The sequence below is a fragment of the Malaclemys terrapin genome, chromosome 13 (assembly GCF_027887155.1).
Source record: "Malaclemys terrapin pileata isolate rMalTer1 chromosome 13, rMalTer1.hap1, whole genome shotgun sequence".
Classification (NCBI taxonomy): Eukaryota; Metazoa; Chordata; order Testudines; family Emydidae; genus Malaclemys; species Malaclemys terrapin.
The window spans coordinates 39,258,434-39,282,460 of record NC_071517.1 but is presented as its reverse complement, the minus strand read 5'-3'; the positions used below and the strand labels follow the sequence as shown (position 1 = coordinate 39,282,460).

Genomic DNA, 24,027 nt, shown 5'->3' with positions numbered 1-24,027 from the left:
AATGTGGTGTTTAGATGTTGTTTGTAATTATTAGAACTGGGAGCACTGGCTGTGGGGAGTCTGAAAGGACAGGAAACAGGAAGGGGGGGGAGGAGTTGAGGAGGCTGAGTGAGAGCTACCGAGGGTGCAGCAGCAGCTTGGTAAAGAGGTTTCCACTTTAAAAATAAAGTCCTGTTGAAGTTTGTTAGTACCTTGCCTGGTCACTACAACACCATGGTAAGTGCTGCCGGGACCCTGAACCCCCTCACGCACTCCCTCCCACACTCCAAACCATCCCCCTGCCCCAGCCCGGAGTCCCCTCCCGCACCCAAGCTCCCTCCTGGAGCCCACACCACTCACTCCCACCAACACCCCAACACCCTGCCCCAGCCCAGAGCCCTTTACTTCACCCCAAATCCCTCATCCCCAGCCCCATCCCAGAGCCCACACCCCCAGCCTGAGCCCTCATCACCTCCTGCACCCCAAACCCCTGCCCCAGCCTGGAGCTCCCTCCTTCACCCCAAACCCCTCATCCCCAGCCCCACCCCAGAGCCCACACCCCCAGCCGGAGCCCTAACCCCCCTCCTTCACCCCAAACCCCTCATCCCCAGCCCCACCCCAGAGCCCGCACCCCCAGTCAGAGCCCTAACCCCCCTCCTGCATCCCAAACCCCTGCCCCAGCCCAGTGAAAGTGACTAAGGGTGGGGGAGAGTGAACGACAGAGGGAGGGGGGATGGAGTGAGCAAGGCTGGGGACTTGGAGAAAGGGAAGGGCAGGGGCAGGGCCTCTGGGCAGGGGCAGGGCAGGAGTGTTCGGTTTTGTGAGATTAGAAAGTTGGCAACCCTTCCTGTCCAGGTTTTCCCAGGATTGTCCCTTTGTCCATGTCATTCTCCTGGGAAATGTGAGTCTGCCCAGGACATGACAAGTCCCAGGTGTGTCAGTGGCTGTAGCGGGGGAGCTGTGGGGTGCTGGTGACTACGCAAAGGGAGCTCTGGGTCCAGAGTGCCTGGAAACTGCAGAGACGGGGCAGCTTGGAGCAATGAGTGAGATCAGGAGCTCAGGGGCAGCAGGGGCCACTCACCACTGTGCAGGTACCAGCTGTGGGGGTCACTGCCGGGGGCAGTGGGGTAGATCTCGCGCCATGTCCTGCTTGGTGAGGCTAGTACTTGGGGCAGTCCAGAAGCAGGAGCCTCTGGGGGCTGGTGCCCTCTCCCGGGATTTCGATGGGGTGACAGTGCCCGGGTGAGGGGACAAGTGGTGTACATGAAGCAGGCAGATTTCCTGTTTTGTTGCACCTCAGAGGTGGCGACCCTAACAGGACCCTCAGCAGTGTTTGTGTAACTGCCCTGGGTGCCCCCCTCCCTCCCAGCTCTGTGCGGTAGGATACCTCGGAGTTCATGGACCCGTGGGCCAGTGGTGCTGCAATGTGAGTGCATGTCCCCTGGGCTCCCTGATCATTGCTGGAGCTGCCCAGACTCTCCCAGCATGCACCAGGCCGTCCCTAGCTATTTTGGTGCCCTACACAGCCCCCCCACGGGTGGGGGGCTGTGTGGGGCCCCAAGCCTCCGCGTGGAGGGGGCTGTGTTGGGCCCTGCCCCAGGCCTCTGCGGGGGGTGGCGGGGAGGGAGACAGGCCACTTCCTGCGGGACGTGGAGTGACCCGGCCCCAGCCTGCTCTACTCCCCTGGCTTGGAGCAGAGCAGGCTGGGGCTGGGTCACTCCACTTCCTGCAGGAAGTGGCCATCCCGCCATCCCCCACGGAGGCCTGGGGCAGGACCCCACACAGCTCCCCTGCTGAGGCCTGGGACCCCAGTCTGCTCTGCTCCCCTGACTCCCAGGCTTGGGGGGAGGAGAGAGGTGGGAACCGGTAGCGCAGCTGGGAGCCTGGGGAGCGAAGCAGGCTGGGGCCGGGTTGCTCCACTTACCACGTGGTGAGTGCAGGGTTGGGCCTGGCTGCAGTCTTCAGGGGAGTGGGGGCGGGGGCCATGGGGCGGAGCAGGGGAGCCCGCCCTGTGGCAACTCCCAGCCCTGCGGTGCCCCCCCGCAGCAGCTCTCCGCCCCCACTCCGCCCAGGGGGCCCCCCTGCGGCAGCTCCCCACCCCAGTTCACCTCCGCTCCTCCTTCTCCCCTGAGCACGCCAGTGCCACTCCACTTCTCCCACGTCTCAGGCTTGCAGTGCCAATCAGCTGTTTGGTGCGGCAAGCCTGGGAGGGGAGGAGAATTAGAGCAGGGGCGGCGTGCTCAGGGGAGAAGGCGGAGCGGAGGTGAGCTGGGGCGGGGAGCGGTTCCCCTGCAAGTTCCCCTCCCCCCCCCGGTTACTTGCTGTGGGCAGCCCTCCCTGCGCCCTCCTGCCCCAGCTTACCTCCATTCCACCGCCTCCCCTGAGCGCGCTTTTCGGTGCCCCCAACCACTTGGTGCCCTAGGCAGCCGCCTAGTTCGCCTAGTGGTTGCACCGGCCCTGCACACACAGCTCAGCCACGGCTGTGAGGCAGAAAAGCTGCCGCATGGGCACAATTTGTTGCAATTGGGTCAGGGGAGTGTCACAAGCTGGTTATAAAACCGTGTCTGCCCTTGCCGTGGGGACAGGGCCTCCCTCCCCCCAAATCCAGGGGACACTGAACAGCTCCTGTCTGGGCCTGTTGTGCTAGAAGGAAATTGTGCTAAAGCCTGGTCTGAGCACAGAAACCCTGCTGCTGGGAGGAGAGAGCTGAGCAGTTCAATGCAAATGATGGCCAGATAAGAATGTCCATCCTGCAGAGCCCAGGTACCGCCCTGCAAAGGTGACACCAGGGGGCAGCATTTCCTCACTAATCAGCCCTGTCCCAAAGGGGGCAGGTCCCTGCTCTGCAATAAACCTGGGGTGTCACCTGCCCCTTTCCATCTGCCCCTAGCGATATTGCTTTTTCCAGCCTATTGAATGTCACAGGAAAATGCTCTGTGCAGCGAAAGGAGCAGAGAGCTCCCAGGGGGAGGTGGGTCTCACCATGGATAAAACATCAGCGGTATGTACAGTACCTGCGTAGAGCTGGGCGCTTCTCCACCCTGCAACCAAACACAGACAGAGGGGTGAGAACGCCCCTGAACACAGACACGCTGAGCAGGAGACAATGTCACACAGGGTGATACTGGGGGGAATAGAACTTACTGAGCTCAGCCTGGAGTTTGTCTAAAAATAAAATAAAGAGAAATGAGTCAATACCATATAAACTGACCAGATGTCCTGATTTTATAAGGACAGTCCCGATATTTGGGGCTTTGTCTTATATAGGCGCCTATTACCCCTCACCCGCTATCCCGATTTTTCACACTTGCTGTCTGGTCACCCTAATATCACATTATCTTGCAGAAGAGAAATGAGTCAAAAATACTTTAAAGTAAGGAAGTTACAATCCTTAGACTCAGCCTGGAGGCTACGTCAGCAACCAGAGCCTGACACCTCCTGAGCAGCAAAGGAATTAGCAAGGGGAGGAATATTGTAACCCCACCTGGCCAGGTGCAGGAGGTGTTAGAGCCAAACAGGGATCCCTCAGCAAGGGGAAAATATTAACCCTGTAAAGCCTGCAGAAAGGAGCATAAAGTACATCAGGTGAAGTGCATGATGGGAATTAGGAGGCTAAATGGAATTAGCAGAGTGAACAGTAGGGTGACCAGATGTCCCAATTTTATAGGGACAGTCCCGATTTTGGGGGCTTTTTCTTATATAGGCACTTATTACCCCCCACCACCTGTCCTGATTTTTCACACTTATTATCTGGTCACCCTAGTGAACAGCCAGAGATATAAAACAAATACCAGGGAATTATTTCAGTCCATCAGAATCAGGAAGTCTGTGAGAGAATCGATGGGTCCCCTGGATCAGCAGGGGCGAAAGGGAACAATTGAGGAGGGTAAGGACAATGCTGAGAGACTGACTGATTTCTTTGCATCAGTTTTCACCACAGAGAATGTTGGGGAGAGACCTGCCCTGGAGCTGCTCTGGTCATGAACTGAATATCAGGGATTGAGGTGTGAAGACGAGATATTGGAACAACTGATAAGTTAAAGAGCCAGCAGCCACCATGAGCAGCGTAGATCCCTGCCAGGTGCCAAACACCCAAGAGTTCTGAAATGACGTCAGAGAGATATGGCTGAGCTGCTAACAATCATACGCATCACTCATTAAAATCAGCTACACTTCCGGAGATTCAGAGGGTTGGGAATGTTGTACCCAGCTTTAAAAATTTGGCCGGAGTAATTCTGAGAGTTACAGCCCAGTGAGCCTTACGTCAGTGCCTGGTAAACTGGCTGAAACAAGAACTAAACCAGAATTCTAAATCAGCTGTATGAGAATGATGGGAACAAACCCAACTAGCACAGCTGGAAAAGAAAACTTAAACCCCTACAGCAGTGCAGCTGCACCACTGCTGCTGGGGGGCTTCAGCCTAGACACTCCCTCCGCTGAGGGGAGGGATTCTCCCATCGTCACAGGTAACCCACCTCCCCCAGAGTCAGTAGCACAATTATTTAGATTACCAAAGAAGTCTGAGTTATTTCAGAGAGACCAAGCTTGGATAACATGATGGCTGATGAAATTCAGTGTTGATCAATGTGAGGTAACGCACATTACAAGGATAAATAGACCTATACACGCAGGTTATTGGCTTTAAAATACTCAGGAAAAAGACCTGGGCATCACCGTGGACACCTCTGTGAAGAGCTCTGCTCAATGTGCAGCGGTATTTAAAGAATGAAGTGTCAGGATGCACAAAGAACAGGACAGAAAAATCACACTTATATACATCCTCACCTGTACTGGTCGCCCTATCTCAGAAAGGATATTACAGAGACAGGCAATAATAATGATTAGAGCCCTGAAGGCACAGCCATATAAAAAGTGATTGAAAGAGATGGGACATTTTAGTTTCGATAGGAGACTTGACAGAGAAATAGAAAACAGTGAGTGAGAGCGAGAGAAATTGGGTGCTCAGCCCTACCTTCCCTCCTACTACTAGAACAAGAGGATACTCAACTAAATTGAAAGGTAGCAAATTTCAAACTATAAGAGGAAACACTACTGTTTACATGATCCATAATTAGCCTGTGAACCTCCTTGCCACAAGATAGCATTGAGGACAAGAGTTTAACAGAAATAAAATGAAAGGACATTTGTATGACTAATGAGAACATGCAGTTTTACACTGAGTAGGGTTAAAACAAAACAGACAGGCAAAGAAAAACCCCAAATGGACAAAGGATTCAGAAAGGCCCAGGAACTGATAGAGAAATGCAAATATCCAGAGTGGTGATAATTCTCAAAAACCCAAGCATATTGGAAGGGAGAGAAACCCCCTCCTGCTTCAGGGCACAAACCAAAACACTGACGGGGGTCAGGAGGAATTCGAGGGAACTCTCCCTGGGAGCAGATTAGTCTATCATTGGGGTGAAGGGACTGGGTGGGAGGGGGGTGGAGCCCACAACCAATAACACAGGAGAACAAATGGGCAGAGTGACACTGTAGCAAGCAACATGAGGACATCATCAGCCACCATGACCCTGGCCATCTTCTGCCTGGCAGGTCACACCGGGGGTGTTAACGACTACAGCCAGCTCACAGCCTGGGAACAGTGCTGCCTACCCGCAGAGTGAGCCCAAACCCGCTCCCACCCCCACTGTGTGGGAGCAACAAATCCCCTGTGAGTTCAGTGAGTGCGGTTTGGGTCTGTTCATTCTGTGTCCTGAGTGTGAAGGACGAGGGGCCGAGCTTCTCTGTGCACCACACAAACCAGACTGACTTTCTGTTCACAGTGAGAGCTCTCAATACCTGCCCCAGTGGTCTATGAAACTTGTTGCAAAGTTTTAGATTCCCCTCCCCTCCCATTGCAATGAACAAAGGGACTTTACCTTTCTCTGCACGATGCGCCGCTGGAAGTGAACAACAGGAGAAGTGGGTTACAAGGTAGAAGTTTTATCTGTAAGTATTGCAAACTCATAGGAGTCATTTTTCTATTGGTAGAAAGTAGAACACACACGGGGAGTTCTGCCTCTAGCTATTCCCACTGCCAGCGTTATATTGGGGACACAAGGCCTCATGCAGGTAAAACACTGAGTAAATGGCTGTCTCCTTTCCCCTCTGGCTGAGGCCCCACACTGAACTCAATGGTGTTTCTATCTGTCTGGAACCGGATCACTTTTGATAACCACATCCAATCAATTGCAGCGTTACAGGGCATGTTCTAGCTATCAATGGGCAGAACCCTCCGGATTTTGGTGAAAACTGGAAATTGGTAACAGCCTGATTTCCACTTAACTCACCGTTTGATCCCGTAGGATACAGGCTGAGGCAGTGACCTCAGGGTTAAGGTTTAAGGTGAGGGCGACTGTGGCTTTTACCACAAACTCCACATCCCCTGATCCTGGGTGCTCTGGTTGCCAAAGCAGCCCCCTCTGTAACTCAGGGGTTGTCTGCATGGGAAGGTTACACCAGTACATGGTAAGGTGGGAATTTAAACTGCTCTTGTTACACCAGTATAACGCCCATGTCAGCGCTGTTATTCCGTAATGGGAGTGAGTTTTTCTAGTTTAGCTTATACCTTTAGTTCCAGCAGCCTTTCCCTGGGTGCATATGGACAGCAGCACGGCCCAGAATCTCTGCAGGTCTGTGCACTGTGGCTCCGCCCTGACACATCCCTCTTGTTCCCAGTCCCTTCTCCCATACACCCCTACAATAGGGCTTGTGATTGGGTCCTCAGAGGGCAGCCTGCAGCTGTTCTCTGCACTGGAGGAATCCTCCCCCAGCTGGGTACAGGTCTTCTGGAGCCCTTTTATGCTGCTCTGGTCCTTTTACTAACATAACAGGGTTGAGATGGGAGTGAAAATCTCACCCTCTATGTATTAAAAAGTGCCCAGCCTTTCTGGGTATGAAGGTAGCATTGAGCAAGTGACCTGGGTGTAAGCAGTGCAGCAGCCCAGTGAGATCTGCCTGAGTCTGCAGGCAGCGCTCTTTGCTGCTCACACTCAGCACAGTGGGGTTGGGATGGTAACACTAAAACCTGATTGATGACAATTTAATTGTCACCATTTGCAATTAGCTCACTGCTGATTATTTTAGCAGAAACATCCAACTTCTGTGCTTCTCCCTCACAGCTGGATGCAAGGGCAGATACTGGGGAGAGGGGCATTGGGGCAGCTACCTGTCTTCAAAGGTTGATCGGGTGAAGAACAGTGAATTCAAGCCCTCTCCCACCTCCATCCAAATACAGGGTGACTTCTGTGCATAGTAAAACAGGGCAGGAAGAGAGAAGATAGATTCCGCCTCCTTCCTCCCAGTACCAAATGTCTCCTTCATAGCAGAACACACACACACAGTCACCGAGAGTGAAATCCTGTCCCTTCTCATGTTACATGGCCATGAAAGGCCAGGACACGGGGGGGGGGGGTCATGAGGGGGGAATCCCATGTGTGGGATTCTGTTAAACACTGGACACGTCTAACAGTCCCCAGCAATAACCCTGGCCCCTGGCTCAGCTTGTCTAGGGCGACTCAGGGTCTGGGCTCAGGATGCTGTGTCTGTAATTTCCATGGGGTTTTAGGACAATTGGCCCCTTCCCCTTCAGAGCCCGTCTGTGTCAGCACAAGCAGCCCTGAGCTCACTGCTTGGGCTCTGGTGACAGTCGGAGACATTCCCCATCACCCATTCAAACACCAGCACGTTATTTGTAATTGTTCCATCCCACATGTGTTTTGTACTTTCCCCACAACACACGTGTAGCCCCCTCCCGCCCCGTCTGAATTGTCTCTGTGCAAATACCTTCCCCCCACCACCCCTGCTGAAATGGGGGCTCTGCTCATTTCTCACCCATCCCCCCATTGCTCTGCTGTGTCCCCACTTCAGGTGCTGCAGCGCGCTCAGTTCCATAGCCACAGCCTGAGCCATCACTTCCCATGGGCCTCCAGGCACAGCAGGGTCCCCAGGGCAAGGGAGGGAATCCTCGTCCTGTGACGAGCTTTACACAGAGGCTTTGTCTATACACTGGCAACTCAATGAAAAAACTTCTCAGAGTTGTTAAAACACACATACACATACACACACACACACACACACGACAAACGTTTTGCCGGCGAAAAGTGTTGGTGTGAGCGGGAGAGCTCTCCTGCCGATAAAGCTACTGCCGCTTGTTGGGGGTGGAAGTTTTTAGTCAGCGGGAGAGCTCTCTCCCACCGACAAACAGCGGCTACACTGCATGCCTTTTAGCGGCACGGCTGTAGCGGCACAGCTGTGTTGCTAAAAGGTGCATAGTGTAGACAAAACCCAAGTCACAGCCTCCCTTTGGCTTCATTCCAAATGTCCTGTCCGCCCGGTAATCTCCAGTTTACTGATCCACCACATTTTGGGGAAACATTCTCATGTAATCTTTACGCCACCCCATTGGCCCCAGACACTGACCTTTCTCGCTTTACAGTTCAGATCGCAGCATTTCTAGGGCAGTGGTTTTCAACCTTTTTTCATTTGCAGACCCCTACAAAATTTTGAATGGTGGTGCAGACCTCTTTGGAAATGTTAGACAGAGTCTGCAAACCTGCCAGGGTCTGTGGGCCACAGGTTGAAAACCACTGCTCTGGGGGGAGAAAAGGGGGAGAGGTGAGATTCCCCTATCACATTTATAGGAATAACCCTTACATCAGGCCCAGACACTGACCTTTCTCGCTCTCCAGTTCAGATCGCAGCGTCTCTAGGGGGAGAAAAGGGGGAGAGGTGAGATTCCCCTATCACATTTATGGGAATAACCCTTACATCAGTTAATGTAACTGGCCCAGACACTGACCTTTCTCGCTCTCCAGTTCAGATCGCAGCGTCTCTAGGGGGAGAAAAGGGGGAGAGGTGAGATTTCATTCAATCATGTTTATGGTGAAGTTCCTATTCTTGTTTCATGAAGCTCTGCTGTAATTATGCAATAGAGAAACTAATGGAGACATACAGACAGGTCCATCTGTTGAGGTCCCTGCACCCTCTTCCTAGGCCAGCTCCTGAGTTTGTGGGTGGTGTCTGTCCCCTGATCCTAGTGACACATGGGAACAGCTCCCTGTAAGGCCAGGTTAGTTGGGTGGTGCCCTAGCTAAGAACAGGGTGGAGGTGTCTTTCTTTAGCTGGGTGCTCAGGTCAGCATGAGCCAGGGAGGGGGGTGTGGATGGGCCCCTACAGGCATCACCTCTAAGGTCAGCTCTTTCCTATGTGGAGCTCGTCCTTTTGGTGTCAGCCCTGGGTACCAACACTGCTGGAAATGGAGGTCACGTCATGTCTGCCAGTCACTGCTGAGCACAGCCTGAGCGAGAGCATCTTGTGCCCAGTGTAGGGTTACCATATTTAAAAAAAAGAACACTCCACAGGCCCTGGCCCCGCCCCTTTCCCACCCCTGGTCCCGCCCCAACTCCGCCCCTTCCCCAAAGTCCCCGCCCTAACTCCCCCTCCTCCCTCCCAGCCACGCGAAAAGGACTGCCCAAGAGCTACCGGCTTCAGGGTTTGCCGGGCAGCCTCCAGACCCTGTGCCCCCGGCCGGCGCTTCCCCAGCGCAGCTGGAGCCCGGGAGGGGAAGAGCCCAGCCGGGGGCGCAGGGTCTGGAGGGTGCCCAGCAAACCGTGAAGCCGGTAGCGCTCGGGCTTCAGGCAGCCCCCATGCCTCCGGACCCTGTGCCGCCGGAGCAGAGCAGCTGGAGCCCGGGAGGGGAAGTGCCCGGCCGGTATTTTTCCCAGACACGTTTGGCTTTTTGGCAATTCCCCCTGGACGGGGGTTTGATTACCAAAAAGCCGGACATATCCGGGAAAAACCGGACATATGGTAACTCTAGCCCAGCATGAGCAGCGTCTCAGACCAGCTGTGCAAATCCTGAGTGTGTTTGTGTTATTACAGCATCCCAGCCACAGCTCACCAGGGCAGCTGGTGCGGAGAATTCTCTAAAAAGGCCCAGGGAACAAGACAGTGACAGTTAATTGTTTCGTGTTTGGAAATGAGCCCAGCATAGCTCTCTCTGGGCACATAGACAAACTTCACATACAATTCAAAATGAGTGAATCCCTGTCACCTAAATGTGGACTCGACTCACATAATGTGTCTGTTAAAGTCAGGAACTAAACCAGTTCACACCTAGTGGTGACAGTTCTGAAGGTACAATACCCAGTTCCAACTTTCACAAGTAAACAGCACAGCTCCTCTCTGCTTCTCTGAATTACCTGCTTCTGTCCCCACTGGGAAATGATTTGAACAGACATTTCCCCTTCCCAATTCTTCCGACACTTGCAAATTTCTACATAAAGTTCACAGCTCTTCAGGCAAGAAAACCCTCTGGGTGGGACTTTCACAGCAGCCTTGCAGGTTTGCACACTTGGTGCCCATTAATTTAAACAAAAATTGAGTATTCAGACCCCTTAGGCAGCTTTGAAACCCCCAGCTCCCTATAAACTCACAGATCACTGAAGGTCAATATCTGCCCTTTGTGACCAGAGGAAAAACTACAGCTGAGCACTTCTACTACAATAGAGAGTTCACTGCCCTGGTCCTGTAGCAGGATCTCAGGCTGAGCAAATCTGTAGTGTAGCTAAATTGCTAACCTGTCCATTTGCACAGCCACTACTTCGCCCAGCCACAGCTCCTACTTGGAAGCACAGACTAGGGGGCAGAATTGGGCCGTAACGAACCCCTCTTCTCCTCCTTTGCTTTCTGTTTTTCCTGCAAGCAGCCAAGTGCCATATGTTGGAGCGCCAAGCCCAGCTCACTGAGCCCCACATGGGTGTTTCAGACTGAGCCAGGCCGATCCCCAGGGAACAGTTCAGAATCACAGTCGACTGGGATCCCTGAGTGAGATCCAACAACCACTTGACACTTCTCGGTTCACATGTGAAGTCATAATTCATTCAGCTCCCCCTCCACCCTCAGCCCAGCTCCCGTTGCCTGAAACTCCTCCAAACATTGAATCAAAGCCCCTCAATGCCTGTATCACTACTTTTGGTTTTGTTTTTAAATGGCTCTGTCTCTCTCTCACCAAGTTCCCCCCTCTTGTTACTTCACCTTTTGCTCTGTGTTGCCTCCAGAAGCAGTAACTGGCCAGGGGGATGAGAACAGCCAGGATCACCCCCAGAGCCACCATCCAGGGATTGACCCTCGGGAAAAACAGCTCTGCAAGAGAAAGTGCCATTGACTTGGGAGCAAACGCGCAGAATGAAGGCAGGACACAGTGACAGTGGTGACTCTGTGACTAGTTAAAAGAGTCTCACCGGGAAATACACAGTGAGATGTGGCTCCTCTGTGCTTTATTATTAAACCAATGACAGTCCCAGCCTGGTTACTGAACATGGTTAATTAATGGGAGGGGGTGGGGTGGACTCTGCTATGCTACACCTACCTCCCACTGGCATAAGCTTAAGCATTCCCTAGGCCGGGGTAGTCAGTAGGTGGACTGCGGGCGAAATCTATACTACTGGATGCTTTTGAATGGACCCTGGAATCTTTTTATTTACTTATTATTAACATTGTTTTTTTTATTATTATTATTTTCTCTGGAGTCTGGACCTTGGCTAAACCTTGACCAAGAAATTTGGACCTTGACAAAAAATAATTGATTATCCCGGCCCTAGGCTGCTCTAAGTGATGCCAAGGCTGCATCCAGTGCAGACTGGCTCTGAGAATCAGAGAGTTATGACCTGACACCCCCGACTCTCCTGTGCTCACTGGGGTTCAGTTACACAAGAGAGTCAGGCCCAAAATGTGTTAATACAGAATTTTAATAAAAACAAAACTTGAGCCTGGAAATTTACAGTAAAAATTCCTCTAGAGTCCTCTTCCCTGAGCCTTGGAGCAAAGGCTGACTAGAGAGTCCTTGTTAAGTGATTGGTGTATTGAAAACTGTAAAAATTATGAACTGACACTTTAAATACAGAGGAGTTTCTTGGTGCTGCTTGCAGGCTAGGGGGCTCTGTGGGGAGTGTGCATCTGGGTCCTCTGAAGTCACTCTGCAAAGAGCCAGCCTAGAGCAAGGTGAGCTGAGTTCTGGTTCTCTCCCTTAGGGAGCAGCCTGCTTTTTCTCTCTCTGTATTTAGCTCTGGTGTGTTAGAGTTCTGGATTCTTAGAAATAAAGCAGTGTTACATTGCAGCCTTACAGGAAGAGTATTTATGTTTTGTTTTCAACTCTCGGTGTGTATGCCATGAACATAACAGTCAGGTAATACTGGGCATATCATAGACTAACCAGCACTTTGAGATCTCAGATGAACAATGTTTTACAAATGCAACATTTATATTATTGTGTAGATTAAATATTAATTCAGTATTAACCAAGTTATTTGGCAGATAATAATACATAAAATCAGGACCTTTTCCCCCTAAAAAATAAGATGCTCTTAGGTAAGATTTTGTTTCTGCATATTTTGGGCCTGAACTTTTATTGCTGGTATTTTCAGATGTAGTCTAAGTAGTAATGCTCATACCATACCCAGGGGTCTCGTCTGCTGTTTGGGAAAAATGACTTTTTTAAACAGATTTTCATAAACACTTAGCATACAGCAGCTCTCACTGAGGAAAGAGGAGAATTCCCTCCCCTACCCCTGCTGACTGTGATGGTCACAGCACACATAGAGAAGTCAGATACAAACATAAATACTCCTGCTTGGAGGTTGCAGTGTAACACGGCTTTATGTCTTAGAATCCAGAATATTAACACACAAGAACCCTCAACAGAGAGAGGGGCTGCTCCCTAAGGCAGGGGGCACAACTCACCTCACCCTGCTTTAACTTGGCTTGTCTATAGGAACAGTTAGTGCGTGGCAGGCTGAGGTGTAAATCTACCTTGCACTAGCTTGCTGCACACTAACAGGATGTGTGGATCCTGCTGCACCACACTAAAAGTTCCCTGGTGCACTTCGAACTGTTCCCATTTCAAAGCAGGACAGATGAAAGTGCACTATGGAATTGTTAGTGCATGTAGCAGGGTCCACACAGACAGTGCGCACCAGGCTACAGTGAGGCAGATTTACACCTTGCCACAAACTAACTGTTCCTGTAGACAAACTCTGATTCTGCTCGCTTTGCTGCAGAGCCCACTAGCCTGCAAACAGGACCTGGAAAACCTGCACCCCAACCCCCACTCTTAAATTGATAGTGATAGCTTGCAGTTCCAACACAGTCCTCACTACAGCACAAGATCAAAGGAAAATTCCCTCCTCCCGCCGCCCACACCCCCAATTGAGAAGAACGATGTTTGCTGGGTGCTGAGCTCTTATGAAAATCTGGCCCATGGCGTCCCAGCTTGTAAGGTGCTAAACACCTTCAGCTCCTACTGGAGTCAAAGAGACTTGAGAGGTTGCTCAGGACTTTCCAAGACGTGCTCAGCACATTGAAGGTCCAGGCCAATGAACAGGAGACACAATGATAAATACTCTCCACCAACGTCTGCAGCATGTCAGTCTATCCATGTGCGGCACGGATGGTCACTCACCTGCTATGGAAATCGCTGACTCTCTCTCCTGGTTGAGTCGCGGGTTCCTGACACAGCAGGACACTTTCTGATTGGATTCTTCTGTTATAACAGTGGCAACCACTGTTTGAAACAGGCCATTGGCCTCTTGGGATATGTTTTCAGAGGTTGATGGTAAGTTCTGACCCTGGAGATCTCTCAACAGCACCTCGGGCTTTGGGTACCATCCGGCTGATCGACACACAACCCGGATCCCTCCATCCTGATGTCCCTCCACAGAGATGACAGGAGCAGAGCCCAAACCTACAGAAGAAATAAATGAACTTGTGATAATCCTACAGTGACCAGTAATGAGCAAACAGCTTCATTACACTGTTATCAAAAGCTATTTCCTATTAAATTAATAATCGAATGTGAGTCCACGAGTGCGGCTGGTCAGTTAAGCTGTTCAGATTCCCATTTAATATACAGCAAGTAAAGTTAATGTTAATGTCAGGGCTGTTCTATGCTCAAACTTGCTCCAGTTTAGTTAAAGTGATTTGGTTAAACCAGTGCAAACCCCTGTGTGGACACTCTTAAATCAAGAAGGAATCGACTCAAGCTAAAGTAATATTTCCAAGTCATTTAAGAGTGTCCATATAGGGTTTTGCACTACTTCATTGAAACCAGTGCATGTGTCTGTATAGACAAACCTTCAATTAATTCACTACCAACAAACTTTGTTACTGGGCAGTTAAGGTTGCCTTGGCTGTGCCTTGTACCCTTCCAGAGCACAGAAGTTGGCAGCAGAAAACTGGATTCCTCTGAGAGCCAGGAAACACACCCAAAAAACACAGACATTAGATAACAAAGAAATGCAGGGTTAAGGTAATGCCTTCTGCCCCAGATCACACTTTTACTGATGAGCTAAACTGAAATAAAATGATCTTAATCCGAAATAAGAGGCTTCAATTTACCCAAAGGTGTGAATTCAAACTGATTTAGTTATTTCGGCTGCAGCTGGTGTGCAGAGAAGGCCTTATGCTGTTTAGAAATTTCACACAGAAGATCCTCTACGGACAGGTAGAGAAGGGATGTGTGTCTAGAGCCTTCCCCACTCAGGAGTCTTTTTTTAAAAACTTTATTTTTATTGTTTTTATATAAAATGTAAACACATAATGAACAAAACTTATATATACAAATAATCCAAAAACATGCACTAGATCAGTGGTTCACAAACTATTGTACTGGTGACCCCTGTCACATAGCAAGCCTCTGAGTGCGATCCCCCCCCTTAAAAATTGAAAACACTTGTTTATATATTTAACACCATTATAAATGCTGGAGGCAAAGCAGGGTTTGGGGTGGAGGCTGACAGCTCGTGACCCCTATGTAATAACCTCGTGACCCCGAGGTGTCCCGACCCCCCAGTTTGAGAACCCCTGCACTAGATGGAAATAACATATAAATAACAAAATACTACTTTCATTATTTCCAAATTTGTGGAAAAACAAAGCAAAAACAAACAAAAAAACTTGAACCCATAGAGGTCATGCAGGGCATCAGTTATGAAAGTGACTTGTAGCGAGGGGCATAGCCTCACTCCAGGCCTGACAGGGAGAAACCACCACCCACTCCCTGGCGGGTGGAGCCTGGCAAGACACAACCACGCTGCCGGAAGCAGAGGGGCTGGACAGGAAGTTCAAAAGGTGGGTGCTGCAGCTCAGTTGGGCTGGAGATGGTGAAGGAGACAGATGCCTCCCATGCACTGCTGGGTCTTGCACCTAAGAGGAACCTCTGCAGCACTGAGGACTCACAGGGACTGCCAGAGATATCAACCAACAAGGACACTGAAGAGCTGCTGGGACTGCCACTAGCTGTGTACCCCGGGGAGAGGGAGGACACCCAACAAGATAAAAGTGCACGACAAGGGGGTCGTAGGAAGTAGCCCAGGGACACCAGACAATAGTAAGGTGGTGGTGCCACAGCGCTGGTCATCGTGTTGTGGTGGGATCCCCACCGACCCAGTGGTGGAGCCCTCTGTCACTGCTAGGGCTTGGGCTTGGACCCAGTGAGGTAGGTTGCTCCCGGGTCCCTCTACCCCCTGTGGCTGCCCCACCCCTGGGATGGCCACCTACCCACCTTAGGCCAAGAGGCCTGCGTTTGTCTGCCATCTGCCTGAGCCATTTCGTCAGGTGATAGACTGTTCAGTGCTCTTCCCTGCCTGAGCGCCCAAGCTCCCTAGACTGTCTGGTGCTCTGCCCTGCCCAGACGGCCTGAGCCCCAAAACCGTTCACTGCTCTTCCCTGCCCAGAGGCCTGAGCTCCAGCAACTGCTAATTCCCCACGAAGGATTGCCTTTACAGAAATGTGGTAGTAAGGGGGTGTGTTCTCACTCCAAGGCTGATGGGGAGGGATGGCCAGAGATGCCTACATGACTAAACAGATAAATAAGTGAGAATATAAGTGTATTGGGCACTAATATATACTAAACTGCATCTTCAGGAACACTGGCCCGTACAGAAAGCTGAAAACAGGGACTTTCTTTCCAGACCAGATGATTCCAGTGGGGGATGTTGAAATGCCCATAGTGATCCTGGGAGACCCAGCCTACCCCTTACTGCCATGGCTCATGAAATCTTACATGGGAAACCTGGACAGCAGCAAGCAGGGCTTCAACAATAGGCTTAGCAGGTGCAGCATGACAGCAGAATGTGCCTTCAGCAGATAAAAGGTGCGCTGGTGCTGCCTTTATGGCAGGTTGGACATAAATGAGAAAAATATTCCCATGGTCATAGCAGCCTGCTGTGTGCACCATAATATCTGTGAGGGGAAGGGTGAAAATTTCCCCCAGGGGTGGAGCACTGAGGCAGATCGCCTGGGTGCTGAATTTGATCACCAGATACCAGGGCTATTAGATGGGCACAATGGGGGCTGTGAGAATCAAGGAGGCTTTGAGGCAATATTCTGATATTGAGCAACAGTAATCTGTATTTGTATACCTCAATCTGCCATGCTTGACTAACTTCTGTTACCTCATTTTGCTTAACCATTGTGATTAAACTACTTCTATGTATTTCTACCAGCATCAATCACTCTGTGTAGGACACTAATAAAGATTGGTCATCTCTCAGAGACTTTGTTTTTGTTAAACACCAATTAACACACACACACAAGGCTTGGTGGGAAGGGAGATAATAATGAAGAGCAGTGGAGGCTCTCAGAGCTGGGCATAAGTCTAGCTGTGATTCTGGAAGCTGTCAAAGGGGTGGAATGAACAGGATACACCGAGAAGTTGCAAGGAATGTGTGAGTGGAGTTTGTGGAGAGCATGGAAAACAGTTTTGTATCAGCTGCAAGGGGAGGTGAGCATGCATTTGCTCTAACTGAAGCATGATTAGGGACTTCAGCATCTCTGTTTGCTCCTCCATCACTTTAGTCATTCATTCCTGTCCCTTTAGAATGTGCTCCTCGTTCTTTCTGTCCCGCATTTCCTTTTCTCTCCACTTCCTGCATTCTCTTTTCTCTCTGAGGATTGGAGCATCTCTCAGAATTTGTCCTCCTTGCTCCACCTTGGTCGCTTCCTTACCTGGCGATGGTGCTCGGACAGTGTGTAGGGAGTTCCCCTGAAGGCAACATTTGCATTAGCACAAGAAACAATACACAGAAGCATCATTGTTAGTTCACCCACAGCATTCAATCCTTACAGAAAAATTCACCTCCTGTAACATACCGACCACTTTCTCTATGAACCCTGGAAAGCACACATCTCCACAAACACCCTTAGCATAATGAGCGAGGCCTGGACAGATTGTGGGCATTCAAGATGAGGCAAGGATGTAGGTGATGTTTTCAGGGGATCACTGAGGGCGACCGAGGACAATAATGAAAATTCTGCCCCCATTTTCCACAGGCGGGGGTCACTGAAGTTGATATCTCTCTCCTGAGCATAAGCAAGGTTACATCTACTGCATGCATGCAGGTTCAGAACCAGTCCCTATGCTGCTCACGTGTGTGCCTATTTGGTCCCAGCACAAGTGATTGCCAAGTTGCGCGGGAAAGTGTCCTACAATGGCGGAAGGAACAAAACAGCTCTGAGAAGAAACCTTTGGCAGAGGATTAGTGAGTACCTCCTGTAAAGTTTGCTAGAGATCTCTCTGGAGGATTCTTCTGAAATCTTGGTGTGCATTAACACACTGTTCCGCTGCACTTCTTAGCTTCACAGGGAAATGTGGAGCACACTGAAACACAGCTAGTCTTGCAGATTTGTAACCCTTCACCCACTTCGACAATACACAGACCAAAGGACAGCTGAACCTCATATAACTGAGCAGCATCAACTCAAAAAGATCACTTACGGGGGCTCTCCTCTTCTGCATCATGCACACCAGAGATGGACTGCTGGGACTGGCTGGACCCCTCTGCAGTGGAAAAGAGGCCCTAACTCTTCACACCGGTGACCCTGCCATGTGCTCCAAATCATCCTCCAACTCGACCTCCTCATCCACGACTTCATCATCAGGGTTGAGTCTGCTGTCCACTGTCTCCAGCCCCACTGAAGTACCCACAGGGCTCTTGGCATTGGAGGTGGGGTACCGCCAAAGATGGCATCCAGTTCCTAACAACAGCAGCAGGTTGGTGCAGCACCAGAGTGACTGTTTGCCTCCCTTGCCTTCTGGCATGTCTCCCTCATCTCCTTTATCTTTGCGCGGCCCTGCACCATGTTCCGTTCATAGTCACAGAGAGGGTCGGTCTCATTCTGATGTCCTTGCATCACAATGCTGGGGCGAGCTCCGGACACAGTTCCAGGAAGGTGGCTTTCCACATCTGAAAGTTCTGCAGCCACAACTCGTCATCCCAGACCTGCATAACAATGCGATCCCACCACTGAGTGCTTGTTTCCCGAGCCCAAAAGTGACGGCCCACCATGTGCAGCTGCTCCGTGAATGCCAACAGTAATCTGGTGTTGTTTCTTTAAATGGCACATAGAAGGTCGGGCAGCTCTTACTCCTGTTCAGATTGGGAGCTCATGATATACTGCATGGCCGTCTGCAATGTGTTCATAACAGCAACCTCAACAGTAGAGAGCAATGTGGGGCCATCCTTTCAGGTAGAGATGGTGGATGCACAGTAAACGGGGGCAGTTAAAAAATGCAGCGAAACACAGTACGAAGCTCATGGAATGCTGGGATGGAAAAATGCATCATGGTATGCTGAACCCACACCCATGATGCACTACGATCCACTCCACCTTTCCCACAACACCTAGCTGCAGACGGTGGCGAATAGCACAGGGGGTAGCTACCCACAGTGACAGGTTTCAGAGTGGTTGCCGTGTTCGTCTGTATCAGCAAAAACAACGAGGAGTCCTTGTGGCACTTTAGAGACTAACAGATTTATCTGGGCATAAGTTTTCAGGGGCTAAAACCCACTTCATCAGCTGCATGGAGTGGAAAATACAGTAGAGACGTATAAATACATAGCATATGAAAAGATGGGAATTGCCTTACCAAGTGGGGGGTCAGTGCTAACGAGCCAATTCAATTAAGGTGGAAGTGGGCTATTCTCAACAGTTGATAAGAAGGGAGGGAAAAAAATCACTTTTGTAGTGCTAATGAATTCAATATAATCAAGATGGCCCATTTCAAATGGTTGACAAGAAGGTATGAGTATCAGCAGGGGAAAATTTAGTTTTTGTAGTGAACCATCCAACCCCAGTCTTTATTCAGGCCTAATTTGATGGTATCCAGTTTGCAAACTAATTCCAGTTCTGCAGTTTCTCGTTGGAATCTGTTTTTGAAGTTTTTTTTGTTGAAGAATGGCCACTTTAAAGACTGTTCTTGAGTGTCCAGGGAGACTGAAGTGTTCTCCTACTGGTTTTTGAATGTTATAATCCTTGATGTAAGATTTGTGTCCATTTATTCTTTTGCATAGAGACTTTCCGGTTTGGCCAATGTACATGGCAGAGGGGCATTGCTGGCACATGATGGCATATATCCCATTGGTAGATGTGCAGGTGAATGAGCTCCTGATGGTGTGGCTGATGTGGTTAGGCCCTATAATGGTGTCCCTTGAATAGATATGTAGACAGAGTTGGCACTGGGGTTTGTTGCAGAGTTTGGTTCCTGGGTTAGTGTTTTTGTTGTGTGGTGTGTAGTTGCTGGTGAGTATTTGCTTCAGGTTTGGGGGCTGTCTGTAAGTGAGGACAGGCCTGTCTCCCAAGGTCTGTGAGAGTGAGGGATCGTCTTTCAGGACAGGTTGTAGACGCTTGATGATGTCCTGGAGAGGTTTTAGTTGGGGGCTGTAGTTGATGGCTAGTGGCGTTCTGTTACTTTCTTTGTTGGGCCTGTCCTGTAGTAGGTGACTTCTGGGTACCCTTCTGGCTTACCTACATGCCTCCAGCTTTCATCCAGACCACATCACATGATTCATTGTCTATAGCCAAACTCTAAGATACAACCGCATTTGCTCTAATCCCTCAGACAGAGACAAATACCTATATGATCTCTATCAAGCATTCTTAAAACTACAATACCCACCTGGTGAAGTGAAGAAACAGATTGACAGAGTCAGAAGGGTACCCAGAAGTCACCTACTACAGGACAGGCCTGTAGTAGGGAGAGAAAGAAGGATTGAGGCCTCCTCAGGTAAGGGTAAGGAGTGGGATAGGAAGGATTTGGTATGGTGAGGGGTGGTGTAAAAGTTGTGGGTTTTGAGGCAGGGAGTCCTGTCAGCCCCAAATTTTCCCCTTCCCCTGCTGGGATCTGGAGAAGCCCTACCCCTTTGCAGGGCTCTGAACTCCTTTTTTTGCCCCCGTATGGTCTGGGATCTGGGAGACCCTGCCACTCTTGGGGTGTCTAACCCCCTCAATCTGTGATCAAGGGGAAGTGGGGGGCTGAATGTGATGAAAATGTAAACACCTGAAATGCAGGAAATGAATAGTTAAAATACACATCACCCCTGTGTGGGGTTGCCAGAGTGTGTGGGGGAGGGGGAGAGGGAGTTGGATTGGGTGGGCCTGCAACATGGCTGGGTAAGTCTGGCTGGACCAGGGCTGGGGTGAGGAGCACAGCTCAGTGTGCAGCTCAGGCTACATAACCGAGGCACTGTGTGGCCAAACAGTAAGCTGCTGCCTGTGATGTGGGCACCCAGAAACGCAGGGCAGAGGGGAGCTACATGTTGTGGGGGATGGTGGAGAAGGAGACAGACACACCAGTTTCCTCTCACACGCTTAAAATATCCGCTGTATAATAAAACTGTCAAGGTATTGGGGCAGGGACCTGGGATGAGATTTCTCTCACCAGCCCTGTTACAAGCTACACACTGCAAACATTGCACAGCACGACCATTATCCCCACTGCACTACCAGAGTGCACAGCGGGAGGGACACTGAGCAACCACGGGGCAACCAGCCCCAGCGCCGGGCTGAGCAGCTGGCCTCCCTGCCCCTGAACTCCGCCCTCTCCCCGCTCTGCCAAGCCGGAATGGCTCCAACACTGGGCCGAGCCACTGGCCCCTGAGCCCCAATGCTGGGCTGAGGCGCTGGCCCCCAGAGCGGTAGGCCAGCCCCAGTGCTGGGCCAAGCCACCAGCCACCCGAGCGCCAAGCCAAGACGCTGCCCCTCACCCCAAGCCACCAGCCCTCCCAGCACCACGCAGCACCTGACCAAGCTGCCACACTCCCCCACCAGACGCCCCCGGCTGGCCTCCCGCTGGCTTGCCATGTTCCCTCCTCACTCCCCCTCTCAAGAGGAGGAGGGACGCAGTGAGCAGCAGGGATTTCTGGAGGGGTGGTGGTGATGGTGATGTGGCAGGGCCACTGTGGCACCGGCATCCAGCAGGGGTCGGCGGCAGGGAAGGCTTAGCTTTCCCATACCTATTATACCCACCGCCCATGACTACAACTACCTAAATGGCCACTAACTCCTGCAACAAACGTTTCCATTTCTGTTTAAAAAACCAAGAAAATTCACTGACAAAACCTTCGTTAGCACAGAGTTCAGGCTGCCTGGTGAGATTATCTCCTGCCCTTCCACAGCACAGTGACAGCTCTGAGACCCTGTCCCCACTACTCTCTCCACTGGTCAGTACAGCTACACTGAACACAGGGAATGCAGCTGCAGTGGAGGCAGATACATGCTGCAATTCAAATCTGTGGAACACAACACGACACAAACAATGGCACCTTCCTGTAATCCTTCCTCATGTCTATTCACTGACAAAAAACTTAGGGTAGGTCTATACTATCGCAGTAAAAAGAACAGGAGTACTTGTGGCACCTTAGAGACTAAAAATGTATTTGAGCATAAGCTTTCCACTGCATACATCCGATGAAGTGGGCTGTAGCCCACGAAAGCTTATGCTCAAATAAATTTGTTAGTCTCTAAGGTGCCACAAGTACTCCTGTTCTTTTTGCGGATACAGACTAACACGGCTGCTACTCTGAAACTATCGCAGTAAGTTGACCTAAGGTATGCAACTCCAGCTACATGAATAATACATATTATTATTCAGACAGTCTCCCGTTGACTTACCTTACGCTTCTCATCGGGGGTAGAGTACATGGGTTGACTGGAGAGCGATCTGCGGTCGATTTGGCGTGTCTTCACTAGACCCGCTAAATCGACTGCCTGTGCATCGATCTCCACTCTATCGATCCCGGCTGTAGTGTAGATGTAGCCTTAGTTACCTTCAGGCAACCTTAACTCTATGCACTTCCAGAACGCTGAATTCAGCAATACTCAGACCTCTAAAACTAGGAAATCCATCGGGAAGGTAAACACCCAAACACCTTAACTCTGCCCCTTTGGAGCTGGCAATAACCACTGGGACTTGGTTGCATGCACTAAAGCTGCATCCACTGTGCTTGATGTAGCTGTAATGACCAGTGGAGGGATTAATTGGAGCATATTGGCAGAGCTGTCACAGTGATGTCAGGAGAGGCGCAGGTGTACCTTGAGGGATCAATCATGCCTCATTTCAGCACTGAGCGGTGCAGGGTCTGTCAGTAGCAGGGCACAGACTCCTTGCCGTGGATATTGTCAGCAGCCTGGTATCAGATATGTCAGTGATCACTAAGGCTTGGTGGGGGGTAAGTGAAGGCAACGTCCCAGAAGAAATCCACACCCACAGGGCAAGGGTGACGAGGCGATAACATTTTGCAAGTTGGGGGTGGTTTGTGTGGAGTAGGCTCAGTGTTTGAGTGTAGACCCAGGTGTTCACTACACGTGGCCTAAACCTCATGTCCTCGTTACAGAACTAGCTGCGCCTGTGTCCCCTTGCTGGTCTCTCTGACAGCACCTTCAGGGGTCAGGCCTCCTGCCTCTACCTGTCCTGGGGGCAGGAAATTCCTCAGTTCTCCCACTCTTAGACCAGGCTCTGGGCTACAGGGCCCTGTGTATCAACCACTGTTACCCTAAAGGGGCCAGACACGAGCCGAGATCAATCCCAGCTGGTGGCATCAGTTTGGGGAGGATCAGAGTCATTGTTCAGCCTCAGGCGTGCACAAAATAGTTGTAATCACGACAACATGTTAATGTCACCTGACTATTTAGGGGTGTTTGTGTGTCTCATTAATTCCTTGCTCTAAAGACCTCACATTTGGGCCACTAACCTGACCCCAGATTCCAATGGGTCACAGCAATTTTCAAAACAATCTGAGTATGTGTGTGAATTTTGAAGAACTTAGAAAAAATGGATATTAAAAAGCAAACTAGAATCAACCTTATCCAGAGCACAGTTACTGCCCCACTATAATGAGAAAAATTGTCATCTCACAATTAACCCTCTGACTCCACTTATTACCCTGTTGAAGACATTAAATCATCAGAAGAAGTTACTGACCTGCCACCTGCAGTTCCAATATAGCATTTTCATAAGAGACATCAGACTCAAAAAAACACACATATGGCCCATCATCGGAGGGTCGGATATCGCGTATTCTCAGGGAAACTCTCCCATTGGTGATGTCGTCTTTCAAGAGCTCAGTTCTTTCTCGATACTCCGGCATCTGCTCTCCGTACTGATCCTGCCCATCACGGTACAGGTGCACAGCTGGAGAGAACTGGGATCGGAACCATCTCACCCCCATGTTCTCAGCGCTCATCCTGGGGGAGAGGTGGCAGGGCAGGACGGCCTCCCCACCTACAGAGGCAGTGATTGGGTGATCAGGTCCAGTCACTGTGAATTGTGCTGTGAAATGTATAATGAAAAAACGAAATTAAATTGGCATGGGGTCTGGGGGTAACATTAATTCAGCAGTAAGAGAGCACCCTGCGTTAGAAGTGAGAAACCATTTAAAGACAAAAGCCTGGCAGAGCAAACTTACCATAAACCAATCAAAGGCCTGAACACACGTTACACTTATACCAAAGGATTCTCATCTGGCACATGGGACTCTCTGGTAGATTCCAAAGTCTTTCAAACCTTTCTCTTAGGGTTTGTCCTCTTGGTTAACAGGTCCTGTCACTTTGCAGCCCAAGATCTCAGGCCTCTGGTCAGTTCAAATCCAGCTTTTATACTAAAAATCTTTGTTCTCTTGGGCTTCTGGGACCTGGTCTAACCCAGTTTATGCAACTCTCCCTAGGGGTGGTACTTCTCTGGAGCTGTTACCTGTCCCACAAGTAATTAGCCCC

The 24,027-nt window shown here is 50.4% G+C and overlaps 1 protein-coding gene across 1 annotated transcript in view; it reads right to left on the bottom strand.

Moving 5' to 3' along the window:
* Nucleotides 1-23,498, bottom strand: part of LOC128847241 (butyrophilin subfamily 1 member A1-like) — a 31,102-nt gene extending 7,604 nt beyond the window's left edge. Inside the window, exons 1-6 of the mRNA XM_054046622.1 lie at nucleotides 23,237-23,498; nucleotides 13,439-13,720; nucleotides 11,017-11,124; nucleotides 5,859-5,879; nucleotides 3,124-3,144; nucleotides 2,994-3,020 (exon numbers count right to left, since the gene is read on the bottom strand). Of these exons, the coding sequence (XP_053902597.1) occupies nucleotides 2,994-3,020; nucleotides 3,124-3,144; nucleotides 5,859-5,879; nucleotides 11,017-11,124; nucleotides 13,439-13,720; nucleotides 23,237-23,498 (721 nt within the window). The remainder of the gene's footprint in view (nucleotides 1-2,993; nucleotides 3,021-3,123; nucleotides 3,145-5,858; nucleotides 5,880-11,016; nucleotides 11,125-13,438; nucleotides 13,721-23,236) is intronic.
* Between the last annotated feature and the right edge of the window lie 529 nt (nucleotides 23,499-24,027).